General features: G+C 46.4%; 1 protein-coding gene across 1 annotated transcript; it reads left to right on the top strand.

Annotated features, from left to right (window-relative positions):
• Positions 1-16,052: 16,052 nt before the first annotated feature.
• On the top strand, positions 16,053-20,281 carry LOC121441413 (sperm motility kinase 2B-like). Its single transcript, XM_041642541.1, has 2 exons — positions 16,053-16,201; positions 18,625-20,281. The coding sequence occupies exons 1-2, from the start codon at positions 16,053-16,055 to the stop codon at positions 20,279-20,281; spliced, it is 1,806 nt and encodes a 601-aa protein (XP_041498475.1).
• The last annotated feature ends 533 nt before the right edge of the window (positions 20,282-20,814 follow it).

Genomic DNA, 20,814 nt, shown 5'->3' with positions numbered 1-20,814 from the left:
TATTAATTCATGCAGGGGAGCCTAGGCTCATTGTGGTGGATAATGTGATCCTGGGACAGGTGGTTCTGTTGTACAAGGAGAGACAAAGCCAGTAAGCAGCCTTCATCCATGGTCTCTGCTTCAGTTCCTGCCTCCAGCTTTTTTTTTTTTTTTTTTTTGGTTTTTCGAGACAGGGTTTCTCTGTGGTTTTGGAGCCTGTCCTGGACCTAGCTCTTGTAGACCAGGCTGGTCTCGAACTCACAGAGATCCGCCTGCCTCTGCCTCCCGAGTGCTGGGATTAAAGGCGTGCGCCACCATCGCCCGGCTCTGCCTCCAGCTTTGAACCTCAGCTTTCCGCATTGATGGATGGTGAAGTGTAGTAAAGAACAAACCCCAGTCTCCCTGAGTTGCTATCAGTCATGGCGTTTATCACAGCAGTGGAAACCTAACTAGGAAAGACCCCAAATAAGACTAGATCCCTGAGATTTCTCAGTCCCTTGAGGGAGCTGTGGCCTGGGCAGCAATGCTGCGGCTGGAGGACCTGGAGCACAGAAGGACACACGAAGGTGACTGCCACCCAGGGCCAGGCCATCTGCCCGCTGTTGTGCAGCCTCTGCCATCTCTGCTGTCTCATACTCCAGTACTGCAAAGCCCTTCCGCTGCCCACCCTGGCCACATGGCAGCTGACAGAAGGTGGGCATATAGACCGCGGACAGTGCCTGGCCCAGGGCATCCGCATCATTGAAGCCAGGTGGCAGGTGGTCCACACAGAGGCACCGGGAGTGCAACAAGGCAGGAGACAGCTGCCCAGCATCTGTGAGATGCACATACAGTGTGCGGGGGGGGGGGGGGGGGGGGGGGGGGGGGGGGGGCAGTGGCTTGCCCAGCAAATCGGACTTGGCCCTGGCAGCCGAGTCTTCATGTACTCTACAAAGCCATAGCCCTTAGAGTGGCCTGTGCTCTCACTGTACACTAGAAAGCAGTGCTCCAGGCTGCCAAAGGGCCGCACCAGCTCCTCACACTGCCTGGGTCACGCTGGGCGGCAGCTTGGCCACACACAACAGAGCATCTGTAGGCTGCAGTTGAACTGACAGCTCCCGCTCTCGAAGGCGGCACTGGTGGAAGGTCTTGATGGCAGCTTCAGCCTGGTCCCCGTTCAGCAGGGTCACGAAAGCTGTCCCTTTGAATTTGTCCACCAAAAGTCCTTGAGTTCGTAGTCACTCAGACGATAGCCATCGCGTACTTCCTGGTTGGTCACGTCCCCCGGAAGACCCCGGATCAGTATCTTGGCGGCGGTTAAGGAACTGGCACTCAGTAAGTTCCAGGCGCTTCCGGATCTCTTCCGGATCCAAGGACAGCAGCTCCAGTGCAGGTGCTCATCGATAGGCGGTCCACAAAGTTTCCCCTTTGGCCTCCGCCTCCAGGTTGAGCAGCGGCCAGTGGGTCAAGAACTTTAAATCTTCGAAGAAAGAATTTGAAGAAGACACTAGAAGATGGAAAGATGTCCCATGCTCTTGGGTAGGCAGAATTAACGTAGTAAAAATGGCAATCTTACTAAAACCAATCTACAGATTCAAAGCAATGTCTATCAAAATCCCAGCAAAATTCTTCACAGACCTCAAAAGAACAATACTCAACCTCATATGGAAAAGCAAAAAGTCCAGGATAACCAAAAGAATCCTGTACAATAAAGGAACTTCTGAAGGCCTCACAATCCCTGACTTCAAACTCTACTACAGAGCTACCATCCTGAAAACAGCCTGGTATTGGCATAAGAACACACAGGAGGACCAATGGAACTGAATCAAAGAATGGATATCAATCCACACACCTACAAACACCTGATTTTTGACAAAGAAGTAAAATATATAAAATGGAAAAAAGAAAGCATATTTAACAAGTGGTGCTGGCATAACTAAATATCAACATGTAGAGGAATGAAAATAGATCCATATCTATCGCCATGCACAAAGCTCAAATCCAGAAGGATCAAAGACCTCAACATGACACCAACCACACTGAACCTCATGGAAGAGAAACTGGGAAATACACTTGAACAGATTGACACAGGAGACCACTTCCTAAATAGAACCCCAGTAGCACAAACACCGAGAGCAACAGTAAATAAATGGGACCTCCTGAAACTGAGAAGCTTCTGTAAAGCAGAGAACATGCATGGTCAATAAGACAAAATGGCAAGCTACAGACTGGAAAAAGATCTTCACCAACCCCCACCCCCATTTTATCCAAAATATACAGAGAACTCAAGAAATTGGTCATCAAAGGAACAAATATTCCAGTAAAAAATGTGATGCAGACCTAAACAAAGAACTCTCAACAGATGAATCTAAAATGGCTGCAAGACACTTAAGGAAATGCTCACCATCCTTAGCCTTCAGAGAAATGCAAATGAAAATAACTCGGATATAACATCTTATACCTGTCAGAATGGCCAAGATCAAAACACTGATGACAGCATATTCTGGAGAGGATATATGGTGGGGTAAATGGTACACTCCTGCATTGCTGGTGGGAGTGCAAGCTGATACAGCCACTTTGAGCATCAGTATGGCGATTTCTCCGAAACTTAGGAAACAACCTTCCTCAAGACCCAGCAATACCACTTTTGGATATATATATATATCTCCAAAGGATGATCAATCATACCACAAGGGCATGTGCTCAACTATGATCATAACAGTATTGTTTGTCATAGTCAGAACCTGGAAACAACCTAAATGCCCCTTGACTGATGAATGGATAAGGAAAATGTGGTACATTTACACAATGGAGTACTACACAGCAGAAAAAAAAAATAATGACATCTTGAAATTTGCAGGCAGATGGATGGATGTAGAAAGCATCATATTGAATGAGGTAACCCAGACCCAGAAAGACAAATATCATATGCACTCCCTCATGAGTGAACATAAAGCAAAGAAAATCCAGCCAATCATTCACAACAAAGAGAACCTGGACAACAAAGAGGACACTAAGAGTGACACACATGGATCTAATGGACATGGCAAGTAGGAAAAGACAACTACTGAGTAAATTGTGAGCATGGGGGTCATAGGAGAGGGTGGAGGGGAGGGGAGAAAAATATATAGCTCACTAAAAACGATAACTAATTGAAAAAAAGTAGAGCTGGGAGTGGATAGCTGATCTTGTGGTTTGGTCTTGGGTTCTACTGCAGGACAAACAGGCAGTGGAGACATTTGGAGAAGGTGGGGTGTGGCTGTGAGGGACTGGAATTCACAAGGTGACAACAATGAGAGCCTTAGCAGTAGGAGAAGGCTCAATGCAGGTGTCCATAGCTGGTATTTCTGAGGCATGAGATCTTAAAGGCCTGGAATTAGGACAGCACCAACTGTACCAGGGTTTGGAATCCACATAGACAGAGACACAAAACAGAACTAAAATCGTCAAAGGGACCATGAGAGCTAAAGGTGTCTAAACACACTCAGAAAAGCTACCTGGGAGATTTCCTTACTCTGAGGTCTGCTCTGAATTTTCATTTGAATTCTCAACTATTTTGGTGGTTATTTGGTTTGTTTTGAGAGGATTTCCCCCTCTACTTTCCCTATAATTTTGGCCCAGAACATCAGGTTTCATTAAAGAAACCACATGTGCCTCCCCCTTCAGGGGTGCGGATTCCGGGACCAATAATGGAGTTTTTTCCTCTGATCACTTTGAACATATCAACCCACTGCCCGCTGGGGTCCTAGTTTTCTGTGTGGTGGGAAATTGGATGAAGAGTTTATGGAGAAAATGTGACAAAGTCTATTACTCTCGGCCCCGTAGAAGTTAGTCACTTGCCCTGGAGTGTCCTGGGAAACAGAGCATTGCCACAGCATCCCAGAGTCAGTCAGAGGCTACATGTTACTCTGATCAATCTGAGTCTACTACAAAAGGAATTGATTGCTTTGAGGATGGATGTGATGGGCTCCATGAGCCAAAAGTCATGACAGTATGTTAGGGTCTGTGAGAAGTGGACCATGCTCCCCATCCACTAATAGATGGGTGTCAGTGTGTGCCAGTTGGATTTTGTCAACTTGACACACGCTGGAGTAATCTGAGGAAGAAAGAACTTAACTATCTAATAGGTAAGTTTATGGGGAATTTCAATCAGTGACTGATGTTCCTGGGCCAGAGATCATGGCTGTATCTATAAAATAAGCTGTCTTAGAGAGTCAAGGACAGCAAGTCAGTAAGTGGCTTTACTCCATGGTACCTGCTTTGGTTCCTGCCTCGAGGTTCTGGTCTTGACTTCCGGCCCTGACTTCCACTCATGGTAGCTTCTGATAAGAAAGTGAAAGGGAAATAAACCTTCCTTCCTCAAGTTGTTTTTGGTCATGATGTTTCTTCACAGAAAGAGAAAGCAAGTATACAGTGTCCATATCCGGTGAAGGACAACCTCCAGTGCCTGTTATAATTCACATGATTCTACCTACTGTGATTATTAAAGTGGACAGGGTTTCTATTAGGGTTTGGATGTGTATGGATCCTGTGTTTGGGCACTGACCCCTAGCATGTGGCCATATTTCAAAGTTGTGGAAACCTGGTAAATAAGCCCAGAAGGAAAAGGTAGGTTATGGGGTGTTATAGAATATTATTATTATTATTTTTGTTATTATTATTATTTTGGAATTTCAAGACAGGGTTTCTCCATAGCTTTTGGTTCCTCTCCTGGAACTAGCTCTTGTAGACCAGGCTGGCCTCGAACTCACAGAGATCCACCTGCCTCTGCCTCCTGAGCGCTGGGATTAAAGGCATGTGTCACCACTGCCCGCCTAGAATATTATTTTAAGGTGTGTGACTTCTGTTAAGGTTGCACTTGTTGAACTCTGTGAAGCTGTGATGCTTTGCCTGTCTAAAACACCTGGTGGGCTAATGAAGATTTTAATGGCCAAACGTAAGGCAGGAGAAAGGATAGGTTGGTCAGTCACACAGAAAGTATAAATGGAAGGAGAAATCTTAGAGGAAAGAACAGAGAAAGAGCAAGAGAACAAGGAGAGGAGGATGCTAGGGGAAGCTATCCAGTTACCAAGCCACTGAGTAATAATCAAAGTAAGATACACAGAGTTTAAAAAAAAAAAAAGGAAAAAGCCCAGAGCCAGAGGCAAAGGATGATAGGATAATGATAAGAGATGAGAAAAGCTGGCAAGGAACAGGGAAGCTAAGACGAGGCATTGTAAGTAAGAAGAAGCTACTGTGTGTAATTAATTGGGGACCTGGGTGTCAGGTCCCCAAAAGAACAAAAGAATGAAAAGAACAGACACGATGAACAAAAAAGGGAGATACAGTAAATGCTAACTGGGGGTAACCAGACTCCTAAGGCCCCCATACCAACTGACTAGAGCAGCCTTCCCTGTCCTGAGAACAGAAGGGAGGAAAACCAGTGATCTAAGCCAAGCCATCATTGGTCCATTTCTTGCTCTGACCTCACAATGACAGACCCCTGTTGCCTAACTGCTCTGGCTGAGGCTGCCTCCTCTCCTTACAGTGCAGAGGCTGATCTGATCTTCTGTTGAAACAGTGATTTAGATAGAAGTGAGCTGGTTGTATGTGGTGGATATTTTTGAGCTGTTGAATCTGAACACAGTGAGTTTCCTTCTAAGGTCACAGATTTGGGGTTTAGAGGTTTGGGTCTCTAGGATTGAACAGAACCCTTTCTTCCTTTCTCTCTTCCTCAGTCTGCGGTATAATTTGGGGCAATTTTTATTATCTGCATCAATTAGATGTTTACTCTATTTTAATCTTTAGTTTTAATATTTTCTCTGGGTTCATTCCTTCGTTCACCATTTTAAAACATTTGTTTACATTGACTCTACAACATGAGTATTCTCACAGTGACATTTACCTACACGCACATGGAAAGCTTTGACCACATTCCGCCGATCTCACCGCCTGCTGCCCACCCCTTCCAAGTCCCTTGGTGTTCTCACTTTTTCACTCAGCCAGTTACTTTTCGAGTCCAGGCCAAGTCATGTGGACTCCTGTCCAGAGGACTGATAGGCACACTAGATGGTGTCCTAAGGAAGGGCACAGATGGATGTCTGCCTGTGCTCTAGCAGAAAGCCTCCTCCAAATTGGTTATCTTAGGATCTTCCTGGCAGTTCAAAGTCAGGGCTGGATAGGGCCAGAGGTAAGAGTTAGATCCCATTTGTGATGCTAATGATGGAACAGGGCAGCTGAAAAGGATTCAAGAACAGAAAAAGTGAAAGTCTAAAAGAACCTGTTCTTTGAGGAAGAGAGGAACTTCCCTTGGTGTGGGACATAGCACACCAGGTCCCTCCACCATCTTCTGTCCTTCTGTGTGCCTGAAACTGGCCTTACGAGGGATGTTTTCATTTTCAATCAGAGGGCAGGGCGATTGCAGTACTAAAGCTCGTGTGTTATCAGGCACGGGGGTGGGGGCAATAATCATTTGGAAGCAAAGGATCAGTTCTGCTGGCCAAAGACCTCAAGGAACATGTTCTGGAACAAAACTACCTAGTGCTGGAATGCTCTGCCCAGCACTCCAGAGACCCACCCCAAATACCTGTCCTTTTGGAAAAACGGGGGCATTTTGTTGACAAGGACTGTCTTTATCTGATTATCACAAGCCTGGGCTAGAGGGAAACTCTTTCATCTCATCTTTTCTTTATTTTTCCAGACAGGGAGCCTCTCAGTGTGACTCTGGCTGTTATGGAACTTGGTTTGTAGACCAGGCTGGCCTCGACCTCGCAGAGAGCTGCTAGCCGCCAGTGACTAAGTGTGTAATGTGTGCACATGCGATGCCTTAGGGGTGTGAACGTTCTATTGACAGAGAACGAACGTCCAGCTGGAACTCTCGTAAACTTCCATCCAGTTTCTTTGGCTTTGCCCCATAGCTGGTTCTAGGTGGGTCCTGTGAGGTCCATTTAAAGTGTAAATCTGTTGATTACTTAGGCGAGGTTCCAGCAGCATAGCTTCAAGAGCACGAAAAGGCTGATCGCCGCCTCCCCGCCGCAGATGTTGATGTCACACTCACGGACACACTTGTGTCCATGCCCTGTGTCTCACAGCCAAGGTTACTTTTGAAGCACTGGGGCCCTCAATCATGTGCAAGACAAAAGCAGTCCTTGCTCTTCTGTTTGCTTTTGCTTTTTGGTTTGGTGAGAGAGGGTCTCCTGGAGCACAGGCTGGCCTCAAGGCCACTGTGTAGCCAAAGATGACCTGAACTGCTGGTCCTCCTGCCTCAACTTTCCTAGCTTTAATAACTGCCATGTGCCGGGCCACAGTGGTGCATGCCTTTAATCCCAGCAATCGGTAGGCAGAGGCAGCTGAACCTCTGTGACTTTGAGGCCAGCCTGGTCTACAGAGCGAGTTCAGGGACAGCCATGATTGTTAAACAGAGAACCCCGTCCTGACAAAGCAATAAAAAAAAAAAAAAAAAGCCAAGTGCTCACCTTTATGAGACTTTTCTTGTTTTTCTGTCAGTTTAATGGCCTAACCTGAATCTACCTGTATTTTAATTGCTATCTTCTCCCCAGGGCCTGACAGTCAACACCTCGCCACATAGGCTGAGGCCTCGTGTGACTTCTGGTGCCGCTGGTACCAGCTTGACCACAGTCACCAAGTGTAAGTTTTAACGAAGCCTCCTTTGTTCTATTTACCAATAAAGACTTGGGAGTCAGATGTTGGGTGATAACTTGCTAGCTCAGAGAGGCCAAGAAGCAACCAGTCTACTTTCCTGTTTGGATAGAGACCCAGCAAGAGAAGCATCTCTAACTCATCCCAAACCAAAAAGACCGTGAATCGCTAAGTGCCTCCCTACACCTTCCTGTGCATTCCTCTCTTCCTATTGCCGGCTACTTTGTTCTTCCTTGGCTAATTCTTGTCAACTCGTTGCTTGCTCCACTCCCTGTGCTTTTTTCTTTTTCTTCCCTTTATTTCAGTTTGTTGAGACAGATGGATAGGCACGCCTTACAGAGTGAGGTTGGATATTTATTTTGTGGGTATGGAAGCGAAGGGGAAAGAGGAGAAGAACAGAGAGGCAGGGAGAGAGAGAAACAGAAGGGGGAGGAGGAGTAGTGGGCAGAATGGAGCAAGGCAGAAGCTGCCTCTTAGGGAGGAGAGACGGAAAAGGCCGCGCTCCATGAGTTTTTAATCAATTTTATTAACACAGTCTCAAGATTTTCAGAGTATGATCAAATATCACACTCCTGACTTTCCCATTGAGCTCTTTCATAATCTGTATCAGCTGACCCTGTAGGACTCTCGGCATGCTGGGCACATCTAGTTGTGCATGTTTGATTTTGTGTGGGGGGTCTGAGTGAGTGAGTGAGTGAGTGAGTGTAATATGTATGTAGGTATGTGTCTATGTCTGTGTCCTGCAAAGTCCATGTCGAAACTTCAAACCTAAAAAACAGTATTAACATTTGGGGACTCATAAGTACTAGAGATTTGCCACACAGCAGAACAGGTGGCCTTTAGAAAAGAACTTGATAGAGTGAGCTCATGCCTTTCCTTGACCATGTAGGAATACATACAAAGTACCAATTAGAGTTAGAAAGCAGCCCTGTTACACACTCAGTCTCTTGGCGTCTTGCTCTCAGCTTGCCAATGTCCAGATATGCAAGCGACCAATTTCTGTTGTTTGTAAGTGATACAACTGAGACATTTTGTTTGAGAGCAGAGGGGCCCAGGTGCCAGGATATGGCTCCATGACCTACAAATGTTGTCTGTGGGGCTCTGGCTGACAAGTATTTTCTTGATCATTTTGAACAAACTGATCAGACTACTGACTTCGGGTACATTGGACTTTGGTAAGAAGTGTCAGAAATGATAGTGATCATGTGATGAATGATGTCATCTTGCTCTCGGCCCCACAGATATTAGTCCCAGGCCATAGGGTGCCATGGAAAACAGTATTTTGTCGCAGCATCTCGATGTAGTAAGGAGCTGCCATCCTAAAGGAAACATCAAACTAAGTTGAAAGAAAAATAAATTGAACACTTTGAGTGTAGTCATGATGAGTTCTTACCAACTTGTCACGGAAGTTTGGCTAGGGACCAAGTGAAAAGCAAAACACTATCTGCCTACTAAGGAGAGAGTATCAGAGCTCGTAACTGGGAGGGCCAGTGCTCTGGAGTTCATTGTGATACCTATGATTGCTTGTTTTATTGTTAAAGTGGACAGGGTCCTTGTTAAGGTTTGGGGGTGTCAAGGTCCCACAAAGAATCAAGTGTTTGGACAGTGTTCCCACCACGTGACACCATTTGGGGAAAATTGTGGACCTTGGAGAGTGGGCCTATCAGGAAAAATCGGGGCGCTGGGCAACACTAGGGACAGTCATTTGAGTGTAACCAGCGCTGCTCCCCACTGACCAGAGCAGCCTTCCCTGTCCTGAGAACAGAAGGGAGGAAAACCAGTGATCTAAGCCAAGCCATCATTGGTCCATTTCTTGCTCTGACCTCACAATGACAGACCCCTGTTGCCTAACTGCTCTGGCTGAGGCTGCCTCCTCTCCTTACAGTGCAGAGGCTGATCTGATCTTCTGTTGAAACAGTGATTTAGATAGAAGTGAGCTGGTTGTATGTGGTGGATATTTTTGAGCTGTTGAATCTGAACACAGTGAGTTTCCTTCTAAGGTCACAGATTTGGGGTTTAGAGGTTTGGGTCTCTAGGATTGAACAGAACCCTTTCTTCCTTTCTCTCTTCCTCAGTCTGCGGTATAATTTGGGGCAATTTTTATTATCTGCATCAATTAGATGTTTACTCTATTTTAATCTTTAGTTTTAATATTTTCTCTGGGTTCATTCCTTCGTTCACCATTTTAAAACATTTGTTTACATTGACTCTACAACATGAGTATTCTCACAGTGACATTTACCTACACGCACATGGAAAGCTTTGACCACATTCCGCCGATCTCACCGCCTGCTGCCCACCCCTTCCAAGTCCCTTGGTGTTCTCACTTTTTCACTCAGCCAGTTACTTTTCGAGTCCAGGCCAAGTCATGTGGACTCCTGTCCAGAGGACTGATAGGCACACTGGATGGTGTCCTAAGGAAGGGCACAGATGGATGTCTGCCTGTGCTCTAGCAGAAAGCCTCCTCCAAATTGGTTATCTTAGGATCTTCCTGGCAGTTCAAAGTCAGGGCTGGATAGGGCCAGAGGTAAGAGTTAGATCCCATTTGTGACGCTAATGATGGAACAGGGCAGCTGAAAAGGATTCAAGAACAGAAAAAGTGAAAGTCTAAAAGAACCTGTTCTTTGAGGAAGAGAGGAACTTCCCTTGGTGTGGGACATAGCACACCAGGTCCCTCCACCATCTTCTGTCCTTCTGTGTGCCTGAAACTGGCCTTACGAGGGATGTTTTCATTTTCAATCAGAGGGCAGGGCGATTGCAGTACTAAAGCTCGTGTGTTATCAGGCACGGGGGTGGGGGCAATAATCATTTGGAAGCAAAGGATCAGTTCTGCTGGCCAAAGACCTCAAGGAACATGTTCTGGAACAAAACTACCTAGTGCTGGAATGCTCTGCCCAGCACTCCAGAGACCCACCCCAAATACCTGTCCTTTTGGAAAAACGGGGGCATTTTGTTGACAAGGACTGTCTTTATCTGATTATCACAAGCCTGGGCTAGAGGGAAACTCTTTCATCTCATCTTTTCTTTATTTTTCCAGACAGGGAGCCTCTCAGTGTGACTCTGGCTGTTATGGAACTTGGTTTGTAGACCAGGCTGGCCTCGACCTCGCAGAGAGCTGCTAGCCGCCAGTGACTAAGTGTGTAATGTGTGCACATGCGATGCCTTAGGGGTGTGAACGTTCTATTGACAGAGAACGAACGTCCAGCTGGAACTCTCGTAAACTTCCATCCAGTTTCTTTGGCTTTGCCCCATAGCTGGTTCTAGGTGGGTCCTGTGAGGTCCATTTAAAGTGTAAATCTGTTGATTACTTAGGCGAGGTTCCAGCAGCATAGCTTCAAGAGCACGAAAAGGCTGATCGCCGCCTCCCCGCCGCAGATGTTGATGTCACACTCACGGACACACTTGTGTCCATGCCCTGTGTCTCACAGCCAAGGTTACTTTTGAAGCACTGGGGCCCTCAATCATGTGCAAGACAAAAGCAGTCCTTGCTCTTCTGTTTGCTTTTGCTTTTTGGTTTGGTGAGAGAGGGTCTCCTGGAGCACAGGCTGGCCTCAAGGCCACTGTGTAGCCAAAGATGACCTGAACTGCTGGTCCTCCTGCCTCAACTTTCCTAGCTTTAATAACTGCCATGTGCCGGGCCACAGTGGTGCATGCCTTTAATCCCAGCAATCGGTAGGCAGAGGCAGCTGAACCTCTGTGACTTTGAGGCCAGCCTGGTCTACAGAGCGAGTTCAGGGACAGCCATGATTGTTAAACAGAGAACCCCGTCCTGACAAAGCAATAAAAAAAAAAAAAAAAAGCCAAGTGCTCACCTTTATGAGACTTTTCTTGTTTTTCTGTCAGTTTAATGGCCTAACCTGAATCTACCTGTATTTTAATTGCTATCTTCTCCCCAGGGCCTGACAGTCAACACCTCGCCACATAGGCTGAGGCCTCGTGTGACTTCTGGTGCCGCTGGTACCAGCTTGACCACAGTCACCAAGTGTAAGTTTTAACGAAGCCTCCTTTGTTCTATTTACCAATAAAGACTTGGGAGTCAGATGTTGGGTGATAACTTGCTAGCTCAGAGAGGCCAAGAAGCAACCAGTCTACTTTCCTGTTTGGATAGAGACCCAGCAAGAGAAGCATCTCTAACTCATCCCAAACCAAAAAGACCGTGAATCGCTAAGTGCCTCCCTACACCTTCCTGTGCATTCCTCTCTTCCTATTGCCGGCTACTTTGTTCTTCCTTGGCTAATTCTTGTCAACTCGTTGCTTGCTCCACTCCCTGTGCTTTTTTCTTTTTCTTCCCTTTATTTCAGTTTGTTGAGACAGATGGATAGGCACGCCTTACAGAGTGAGGTTGGATATTTATTTTGTGGGTATGGAAGCGAAGGGGAAAGAGGAGAAGAACAGAGAGGCAGGGAGAGAGAGAAACAGAAGGGGGAGGAGGAGTAGTGGGCAGAATGGAGCAAGGCAGAAGCTGCCTCTTAGGGAGGAGAGACGGAAAAGGCCGCGCTCCATGAGTTTTTAATCAATTTTATTAACACAGTCTCAAGATTTTCAGAGTATGATCAAATATCACACTCCTGACTTTCCCATTGAGCTCTTTCATAATCTGTATCAGCTGACCCTGTAGGACTCTCGGCATGCTGGGCACATCTAGTTGTGCATGTTTGATTTTGTGTGGGGGGTCTGAGTGAGTGAGTGAGTGAGTGAGTGTAATATGTATGTAGGTATGTGTCTATGTCTGTGTCCTGCAAAGTCCATGTCGAAACTTCAAACCTAAAAAACAGTATTAACATTTGGGGACTCATAAGTACTAGAGATTTGCCACACAGCAGAACAGGTGGCCTTTAGAAAAGAACTTGATAGAGTGAGCTCATGCCTTTCCTTGACCATGTAGGAATACATACAAAGTACCAATTAGAGTTAGAAAGCAGCCCTGTTACACACTCAGTCTCTTGGCGTCTTGCTCTCAGCTTGCCAATGTCCAGATATGCAAGCGACCAATTTCTGTTGTTTGTAAGTGATACAACTGAGACATTTTGTTTGAGAGCAGAGGGGCCCAGGTGCCAGGATATGGCTCCATGACCTACAAATGTTGTCTGTGGGGCTCTGGCTGACAAGTATTTTCTTGATCATTTTGAACAAACTGATCAGACTACTGACTTCGGGTACATTGGACTTTGGTAAGAAGTGTCAGAAATGATAGTGATCATGTGATGAATGATGTCATCTTGCTCTCGGCCCCACAGATATTAGTCCCAGGCCATAGGGTGCCATGGAAAACAGTATTTTGTCGCAGCATCTCGATGTAGTAAGGAGCTGCCATCCTAAAGGAAACATCAAACTAAGTTGAAAGAAAAATAAATTGAACACTTTGAGTGTAGTCATGATGAGTTCTTACCAACTTGTCACGGAAGTTTTGCTAGGGACCAAGTGAAAAGCAAAACACTATCTGCCTACTAAGGAGAGAGTATCAGAGCTCGTAACTGGGAGGGCCAGTGCTCTGGAGTTCATTGTGATACCTATGATTGCTTGTTTTATTGTTAAAGTGGACAGGGTCCTTGTTAAGGTTTGGGGGTGTCAAGGTCCCACAAAGAATCAAGTGTTTGGACAGTGTTCCCACCACGTGACACCATTTGGGGAAAATTGTGGACCTTGGAGAGTGGGCCTATCAGGAAAAATCGGGGCGCTGGGCAACACTAGGGACAGTCATTTGAGTGTAACCAGCGCTGCTCCCCACTGACCAGAGCAGCCTTCCCTGTCCTGAGAACAGAAGGGAGGAAAACCAGTGATCTAAGCCAAGCCATCATTGGTCCATTTCTTGCTCTGACCTCACAATGACAGACCCCTGTTGCCTAACTGCTCTGGCTGAGGCTGCCTCCTCTCCTTACAGTGCAGAGGCTGATCTGATCTTCTGTTGAAACAGTGATTTAGATAGAAGTGAGCTGGTTGTATGTGGTGGATATTTTTGAGCTGTTGAATCTGAACACAGTGAGTTTCCTTCTAAGGTCACAGATTTGGGGTTTAGAGGTTTGGGTCTCTAGGATTGAACAGAACCCTTTCTTCCTTTCTCTCTTCCTCAGTCTGCGGTATAATTTGGGGCAATTTTTATTATCTGCATCAATTAGATGTTTACTCTATTTTAATCTTTAGTTTTAATATTTTCTCTGGGTTCATTCCTTCGTTCACCATTTTAAAACATTTGTTTACATTGACTCTACAACATGAGTATTCTCACAGTGACATTTACCTACACGCACATGGAAAGCTTTGACCACATTCCGCCGATCTCACCGCCTGCTGCCCACCCCTTCCAAGTCCCTTGGTGTTCTCACTTTTTCACTCAGCCAGTTACTTTTCGAGTCCAGGCCAAGTCATGTGGACTCCTGTCCAGAGGACTGATAGGCACACTGGATGGTGTCCTAAGGAAGGGCACAGATGGATGTCTGCCTGTGCTCTAGCAGAAAGCCTCCTCCAAATTGGTTATCTTAGGATCTTCCTGGCAGTTCAAAGTCAGGGCTGGATAGGGCCAGAGGTAAGAGTTAGATCCCATTTGTGACGCTAATGATGGAACAGGGCAGCTGAAAAGGATTCAAGAACAGAAAAAGTGAAAGTCTAAAAGAACCTGTTCTTTGAGGAAGAGAGGAACTTCCCTTGGTGTGGGACATAGCACACCAGGTCCCTCCACCATCTTCTGTCCTTCTGTGTGCCTGAAACTGGCCTTACGAGGGATGTTTTCATTTTCAATCAGAGGGCAGGGCGATTGCAGTACTAAAGCTCGTGTGTTATCAGGCACGGGGGTGGGGGCAATAATCATTTGGAAGCAAAGGATCAGTTCTGCTGGCCAAAGACCTCAAGGAACATGTTCTGGAACAAAACTACCTAGTGCTGGAATGCTCTGCCCAGCACTCCAGAGACCCACCCCAAATACCTGTCCTTTTGGAAAAACGGGGGCATTTTGTTGACAAGGACTGTCTTTATCTGATTATCACAAGCCTGGGCTAGAGGGAAACTCTTTCATCTCATCTTTTCTTTATTTTTCCAGACAGGGAGCCTCTCAGTGTGACTCTGGCTGTTATGGAACTTGGTTTGTAGACCAGGCTGGCCTCGACCTCGCAGAGAGCTGCTAGCCGCCAGTGACTAAGTGTGTAATGTGTGCACATGCGATGCCTTAGGGGTGTGAACGTTCTATTGACAGAGAACGAACGTCCAGCTGGAACTCTCGTAAACTTCCATCCAGTTTCTTTGGCTTTGCCCCATAGCTGGTTCTAGGTGGGTCCTGTGAGGTCCATTTAAAGTGTAAATCTGTTGATTACTTAGGCGAGGTTCCAGCAGCATAGCTTCAAGAGCACGAAAAGGCTGATCGCCGCCTCCCCGCCGCAGATGTTGATGTCACACTCACGGACACACTTGTGTCCATGCCCTGTGTCTCACAGCCAAGGTTACTTTTGAAGCACTGGGGCCCTCAATCATGTGCAAGACAAAAGCAGTCCTTGCTCTTCTGTTTGCTTTTGCTTTTTGGTTTGGTGAGAGAGGGTCTCCTGGAGCACAGGCTGGCCTCAAGGCCACTGTGTAGCCAAAGATGACCTGAACTGCTGGTCCTCCTGCCTCAACTTTCCTAGCTTTAATAACTGCCATGTGCCGGGCCACAGTGGTGCATGCCTTTAATCCCAGCAATCGGTAGGCAGAGGCAGCTGAACCTCTGTGACTTTGAGGCCAGCCTGGTCTACAGAGCGAGTTCAGGGACAGCCATGATTGTTAAACAGAGAACCCCGTCCTGACAAAGCAATAAAAAAAAAAAAAAAAAAAAAAAAAGCCAAGTGCTCACCTTTATGAGACTTTTCTTGTTTTTCTGTCAGTTTAATGGCCTAACCTGAATCTACCTGTATTTTAATTGCTATCTTCTCCCCAGGGCCTGACAGTCAACACCTCGCCACATAGGCTGAGGCCTCGTGTGACTTCTGGTGCCGCTGGTACCAGCTTGACCACAGTCACCAAGTGTAAGTTTTAACAAAGCCTCCTTTGTTCTATTTACCAATAAAGACTTGGGAGTCAGATGTTGGGTGATAACTTGCTAGCTCAGAGAGGCCAAGAAGCAACCAGTCTACTTTCCTGTTTGGATAGAGACCCAGCAAGAGAAGCATCTCTAACTCATCCCAAACCAAAAAGACCGTGAATCGCTAAGTGCCTCCCTACACCTTCCTGTGCATTCCTCTCTTCCTATTGCCGGCTGCTTTGTTCTTCCTTGGCTAATTCTTGTCAACTCGTTGCTTGCTCTACTCCCTGAGTTTTGTTTTTCTTTTTTCTTTATTTTTATTTTGTTGAGACACTTGGATAGGCACACCTTGCAGATCAAGATTGGATATTTATTTAGTGGGTATGGAACGGAAGGGGAAAGAGGAGAAGAACAGAGAGGCAGGGAGAGAGAGAAACCGAATGGGAAAGAGGAGTAGTGGGCAGAATGGAGCATGGCAGAAGTTGCCTCTTCTGGAGGAGATATGGAAAAGGCCACATTCCCCTGCTCTCACTGCCTCCTGCCCACGTCTTCCAAGTCCCTAGTGTTCTCATTTTTTCACTCAGCTTTCTTGTACTTGGTGATCAAATGGGAAGAAAACCCGTGAGCTGTGAAAAGCCACCATTTGTCCTTTTCTTGCTCTGACCTCACAATGACAGGTCCCTGTGCCCTTACAGGTCTGGCTGATGTTGCCTCCTGTCCTTACAGTGCAGGTGTGTTCGTGAGGTGGAAAGTGGTTGGAGCTCTGTGCTGCTGAAAGAGAGTATTTGGAATTTCAAGAGCTGCTGGACTCCAACGTAGTAAGTTTCCCTCCAGCTTTGTTGCCTTTGATTGTTGTTGTTGTCTGTGTATTTATTCATTTTCTGGCTTGGTTTATGAGCTTACCTTTTCATGTTTTTTTTTACTCTCTGTTTTGCGGGTGTATGGGAGGAGAATTTAAGACAGAAATTCAATGTGTAGCTCTTCCCTTCTTGGAACTCACTCTGTAGATATGCCTGGCCTCACACTAAAAGATCACCTGCTTTGCCTTCTGAGTGTTGGGATTAAGGGCATGTGCCACCACTGCCTGGTAGTTTTTATTTTTAAGTTGTGCTTCTTGGGTTATAATTTTTAATATTATTATTTTATGTGTATGAGTATTTTGTTTTCATGTCTGTGTCTGTACCATGAGCCTCACACCTGTGGAGGTCACAAGAAGAAGACAGATTAGCTAGAACTTGAGTAACAATTGATTGTGAGCACCATGTGTGTTGGGCCTCAAACCAGGGTTCTCTGAAAGAGCAGGAGGTGCTGTTAAACACTAACTCATCTCTCCAGAACCTCTGCCTTTAGTTTTACTTCTTCATATACTTTTGTTATGTGTTCCTTGGTCCATTTCTCTTTTCTCATTTCAAGTTTTTCCTTGTTATGGCATACCATATCATAGGAACAATTTAGTCCTGGCAATCGCAGGAACATCTCTAATGCATTCTGAGCACTTGATCATGTGATTAACCCACGCTGCTATGCTTTCTTCTCACACGACTTCCTCCACATTCCTAGGAGGCCCCTCTTATGTTGAGGACCTCCTCCTGCTCCTAAGTTCCACATATGAGAGAAGAAAAGTGACACATTTGAAGGACTGGCTTTTCTCATGTAGAGCGATCTTCTCCGGTGACAACCATGTTCTTGAGAGCCCCACAGTTTCATCCTTCTCTATGGCCGTCCTTCTGTATGACTGTGGCACTCTTGCCCTTAATTCTGTTTCAATGTTGTGTTGTCAGGCTAAATGCGTAGAGATATCCTTGCAAGGATCCTTGGGAGCATATATTAACCATGAAGTATGGCCTGGCTTATGTGAATTTGGTGAAAAGTATTAAGTAGTATTATTAAGTATTTTTACATCTATGTTCATCATGGAAATAGCCTCTATTTTTCTTCATTGTGTTTTCCTGGTTTGGGCATGAATGAGTTTGGAACTGCTAAGTACCTTTCTATTTTGTGGAGTATTGAGGAGCACTGACATTTGTTTTCAAGAGATTGAAAGGATTCATCAGTAGGTTTGCCTGCTCCTGGGCTTTCCTATGCAGATTCTTCCCTCATAAATATTTCAATCTTGTTCTTTATCATATCTTCTTAGTTGAATTTATATCAAGAAGTTTCTCAATTCCATTCACATTTTCCAGTCCAGGAGAAGGACTGGAACAGATTTCTTTGGGGGATGGGTGGGTTAGCCTGGAGAGACAGCCCAGCAGTTAGGAGCATGGACTCTTCTCGCAGAAGACCAGGTCTGTCTCACAGCAATCCCATCACAACATAACTTCCTGAAGTGCCGCACCTAGGGGATCTGTTGCCGTCTTATGTCTTTCCAGGTCATAGAAATAAAATTATACAAAAAAAAGACTTATAACACTATTTGAAATTATAGGTAGTACATGTGAGTGTACATGTAGGCGACCTCAAGTGTGTGTTTGTGTGTATATATATGTGTGTGTGTGTCTGTGTTTGCCCTTGCGATCGTCCACGCATGTGTTTGGATGCCCTCAGAGGTCAGAAGTGTAGGATCTCCTAAACTGGAATCACTTGATCCGCTTGGCCTGGGTCCTGAGAACCAAACACAGGTCCTCTGCCGGAATAGTAAACCTTCTGATCTCCTGAGTCATCTCCCCACCAAGACACACTCTATTTTCGGGGTTTCTGTTGTCTCATCAACTTCTCATGCATATGATTTTATTAGTATCTTGTCTCTCAATGAGTGTTCAGCTCAAGTAAGAGGATGATTCTCCTGTCCAATCAGTGGCTCGTAGCTTCTGCGACCCTTTGTTTTATTCTCTCCGTTTCTGGGTGAATCCGGCCAACCTGACCTGTGTTATGTTCTGCTGTCCACTGCTTTGGAAGGTACTTCCTTCCCTTCCTGAGCACTACGTAGCTGGTTAGGTTGCCTGAAATATCGGTGACTCTTTTTCTCTTTGGAATGTAGGAATTCATAGTGATAAACATTCTCATTGGTGTGATTTAAACTGTTTAAAGTTCCTGTTGTGTTTCAGCAAGAACCTGGCCATGGAGCAGTTCAGAGAGACCCTCTACTGTGACAAGGAGAGATTTAGCAGTATCTATCAAATGACAAAAACTCTGGGACGAGGAACCTTTGGCACAGTGAAACTGGCCTTTCACACGCCCACTGTCAGCTACGTGGCTGTGAAGATTCTAGAAAATGTGAAGGGGGACTCTGCCCGCAACAATAATGAGGTTGATATAATGAGATCCCTCATTCATCCGCATATAATCAGGTTCCTTCAGGAGGTGCAGACACGGGAGATGACATATGTCATCATGGATTATGCCTCGAAAGGGAACCTGCTGCATCAAATTCGAAAACAGGGAGGCTTACAGGAGTGCGAGGTGCGAAGGCTCTTTACCCAGGTAGTACAGGCAGTGAAGTACTGCCACGACAACTGTATCGTCCACAGGGACATCAAAGCCAACAACATCTTAATCGATGCCTCTGGGAATGCAAAACTTTGTGATTTTGGCCTGGCTGTCAGAGTTGTCCCCGGGAAAAAACTAAAGACTTTCTGCGGCACTCTGCCGTACTGTGCCCCGGAACTTTTGAAGGTGAAGCCATATGATGGCTATGCCAGCGATGTTTGGAACTTAGGCGTGCTCCTCTACTACATGGTGGCCAGGCAGCTTCCGTTCCAAGCGAGCTCTTATAAGGGATTGAAGCAGCAAATTTTAGCTGCAAACTTCAGCGTTCCTCATCATGTCCCTCTCGATATTGTTAATGTAATCATGGAAATCTTCATGATCAGCCCTAAAAAGAGGCCCACCATCAGTCAAATCCTGAGGTGCCCTATGATAAGGGACAGCCAGGCACGGGCATCCATCCAGAGTCTCCCAGGCACCCGGAGCCCTAGCATTGCCAGCACCATGGCGGGCATTGAGTACCAACAAGAAGACCAAAAATTTAATCAGGCAATGGCCACACACCTGAGTCTGCAACACCAGGCACCCGGGGGAGACAGCTGCCATCACCAGGTGAAACCCACAAAACCCATGGAGCCAGGCCTTGTCCTCAACCAGGCCGATCTTCACCTCTTTTCTGGGATTCTCAGGAAAGCTGCTGAGCCTACTTCCCCAACCTTCATCGTGCCATCTGAGCCCCAGGAGAAAGAAGATGGGAATTCCAGGCAGGGTGGCAGAAGGCATAGCATGCCTGCCACCCTGTGCTGCCAGCCAAGGAGGATCCACCTTGCCCACCTATCCCACCTGCGCTGTCCTGTGGCTGATTCCCTCATGAGCAGCAGCCTGGACAGCAGCAAGAGTTTCTCGCCATCGAAGATAGGGTTGTGTGGCAGCCTGACGGCGAGTGCCCAGCCATCCTGCTCTCTGTACCACCTTCTTGGGGCAGACCACAATGAGGCAGCAAATGACGCAGAGAAACTCTGTGTAACCCCCAAAGGCTCCTCCCTTGGGAACACACTGATAGTAGAAGTGACCAACAGCCATGGCCAGCTCCAGGATACCGGGCCAACTTCCTCCCGAAACCAGAGGCGTCACCGCTGGAATAGGCTGAAGAAAACCATTGCAAACGTTTTTCGACACCTGTGTTGCTGTCTGCCTCCTGCAGAGAGTAACCATGCCTCCCGTGAGAACCAGGCTCCACAGTCAGGGGATCCTAGAGGCACCCACAGAACCAGGTGAGCACCTTTCTCACTTCATCTGATTTGTACTTTTCCTCCTGTCCTTTGTGATAAATGATGCCTGTGTCCACTCGTGGCACACTGTGAGCATAACAACCTGTCACTTCAGAAAGACCAAGTGTCGGGGGCTGGAGAGATGGCTCAGTGGTTAAGAGCACTAGCTGCTCTTCCAAAGGTCCGGAGTTCAATTCCCAGCAACCATATGGTGGCTCACAACCATCTGTAACAAGATCTGGCGCCCTCTTCTGGCTTGCGGGCATACATGGAGGCAGAATGTTGTATACATAATAAATAAATCTTTAAAAAAAAAAAAAAAAAAGACCAAGTGTCCCCTGAAGTGTGACCTCAGGCTTGTTGAGCAACAGGGGGACAGCAGAGGTGTTGAGCCAAGCAGGGAGAGGTGGGGGCATGGCCAAAGGAGGCAAAGATTCCTTGGAGGAACAGTCGGGAACTTGGGCGCTGCAGGGCAGTGCACTAAGTCTTGTGTGTTTTGAAGTCACTAAGAGTCTCCTTCCTGTGCCTTTCTCTTTGAAG

Source organism: Microtus oregoni, unplaced genomic scaffold (genome assembly GCF_018167655.1).
Source record: "Microtus oregoni isolate MIOR12 unplaced genomic scaffold, Mior012 000077F_ref0000221, whole genome shotgun sequence".
In the NCBI taxonomy this organism is placed as follows: Eukaryota; Metazoa; Chordata; class Mammalia; order Rodentia; family Cricetidae; genus Microtus; species Microtus oregoni.
This window is presented reverse-complemented; position numbering and strand designations above follow the sequence as displayed.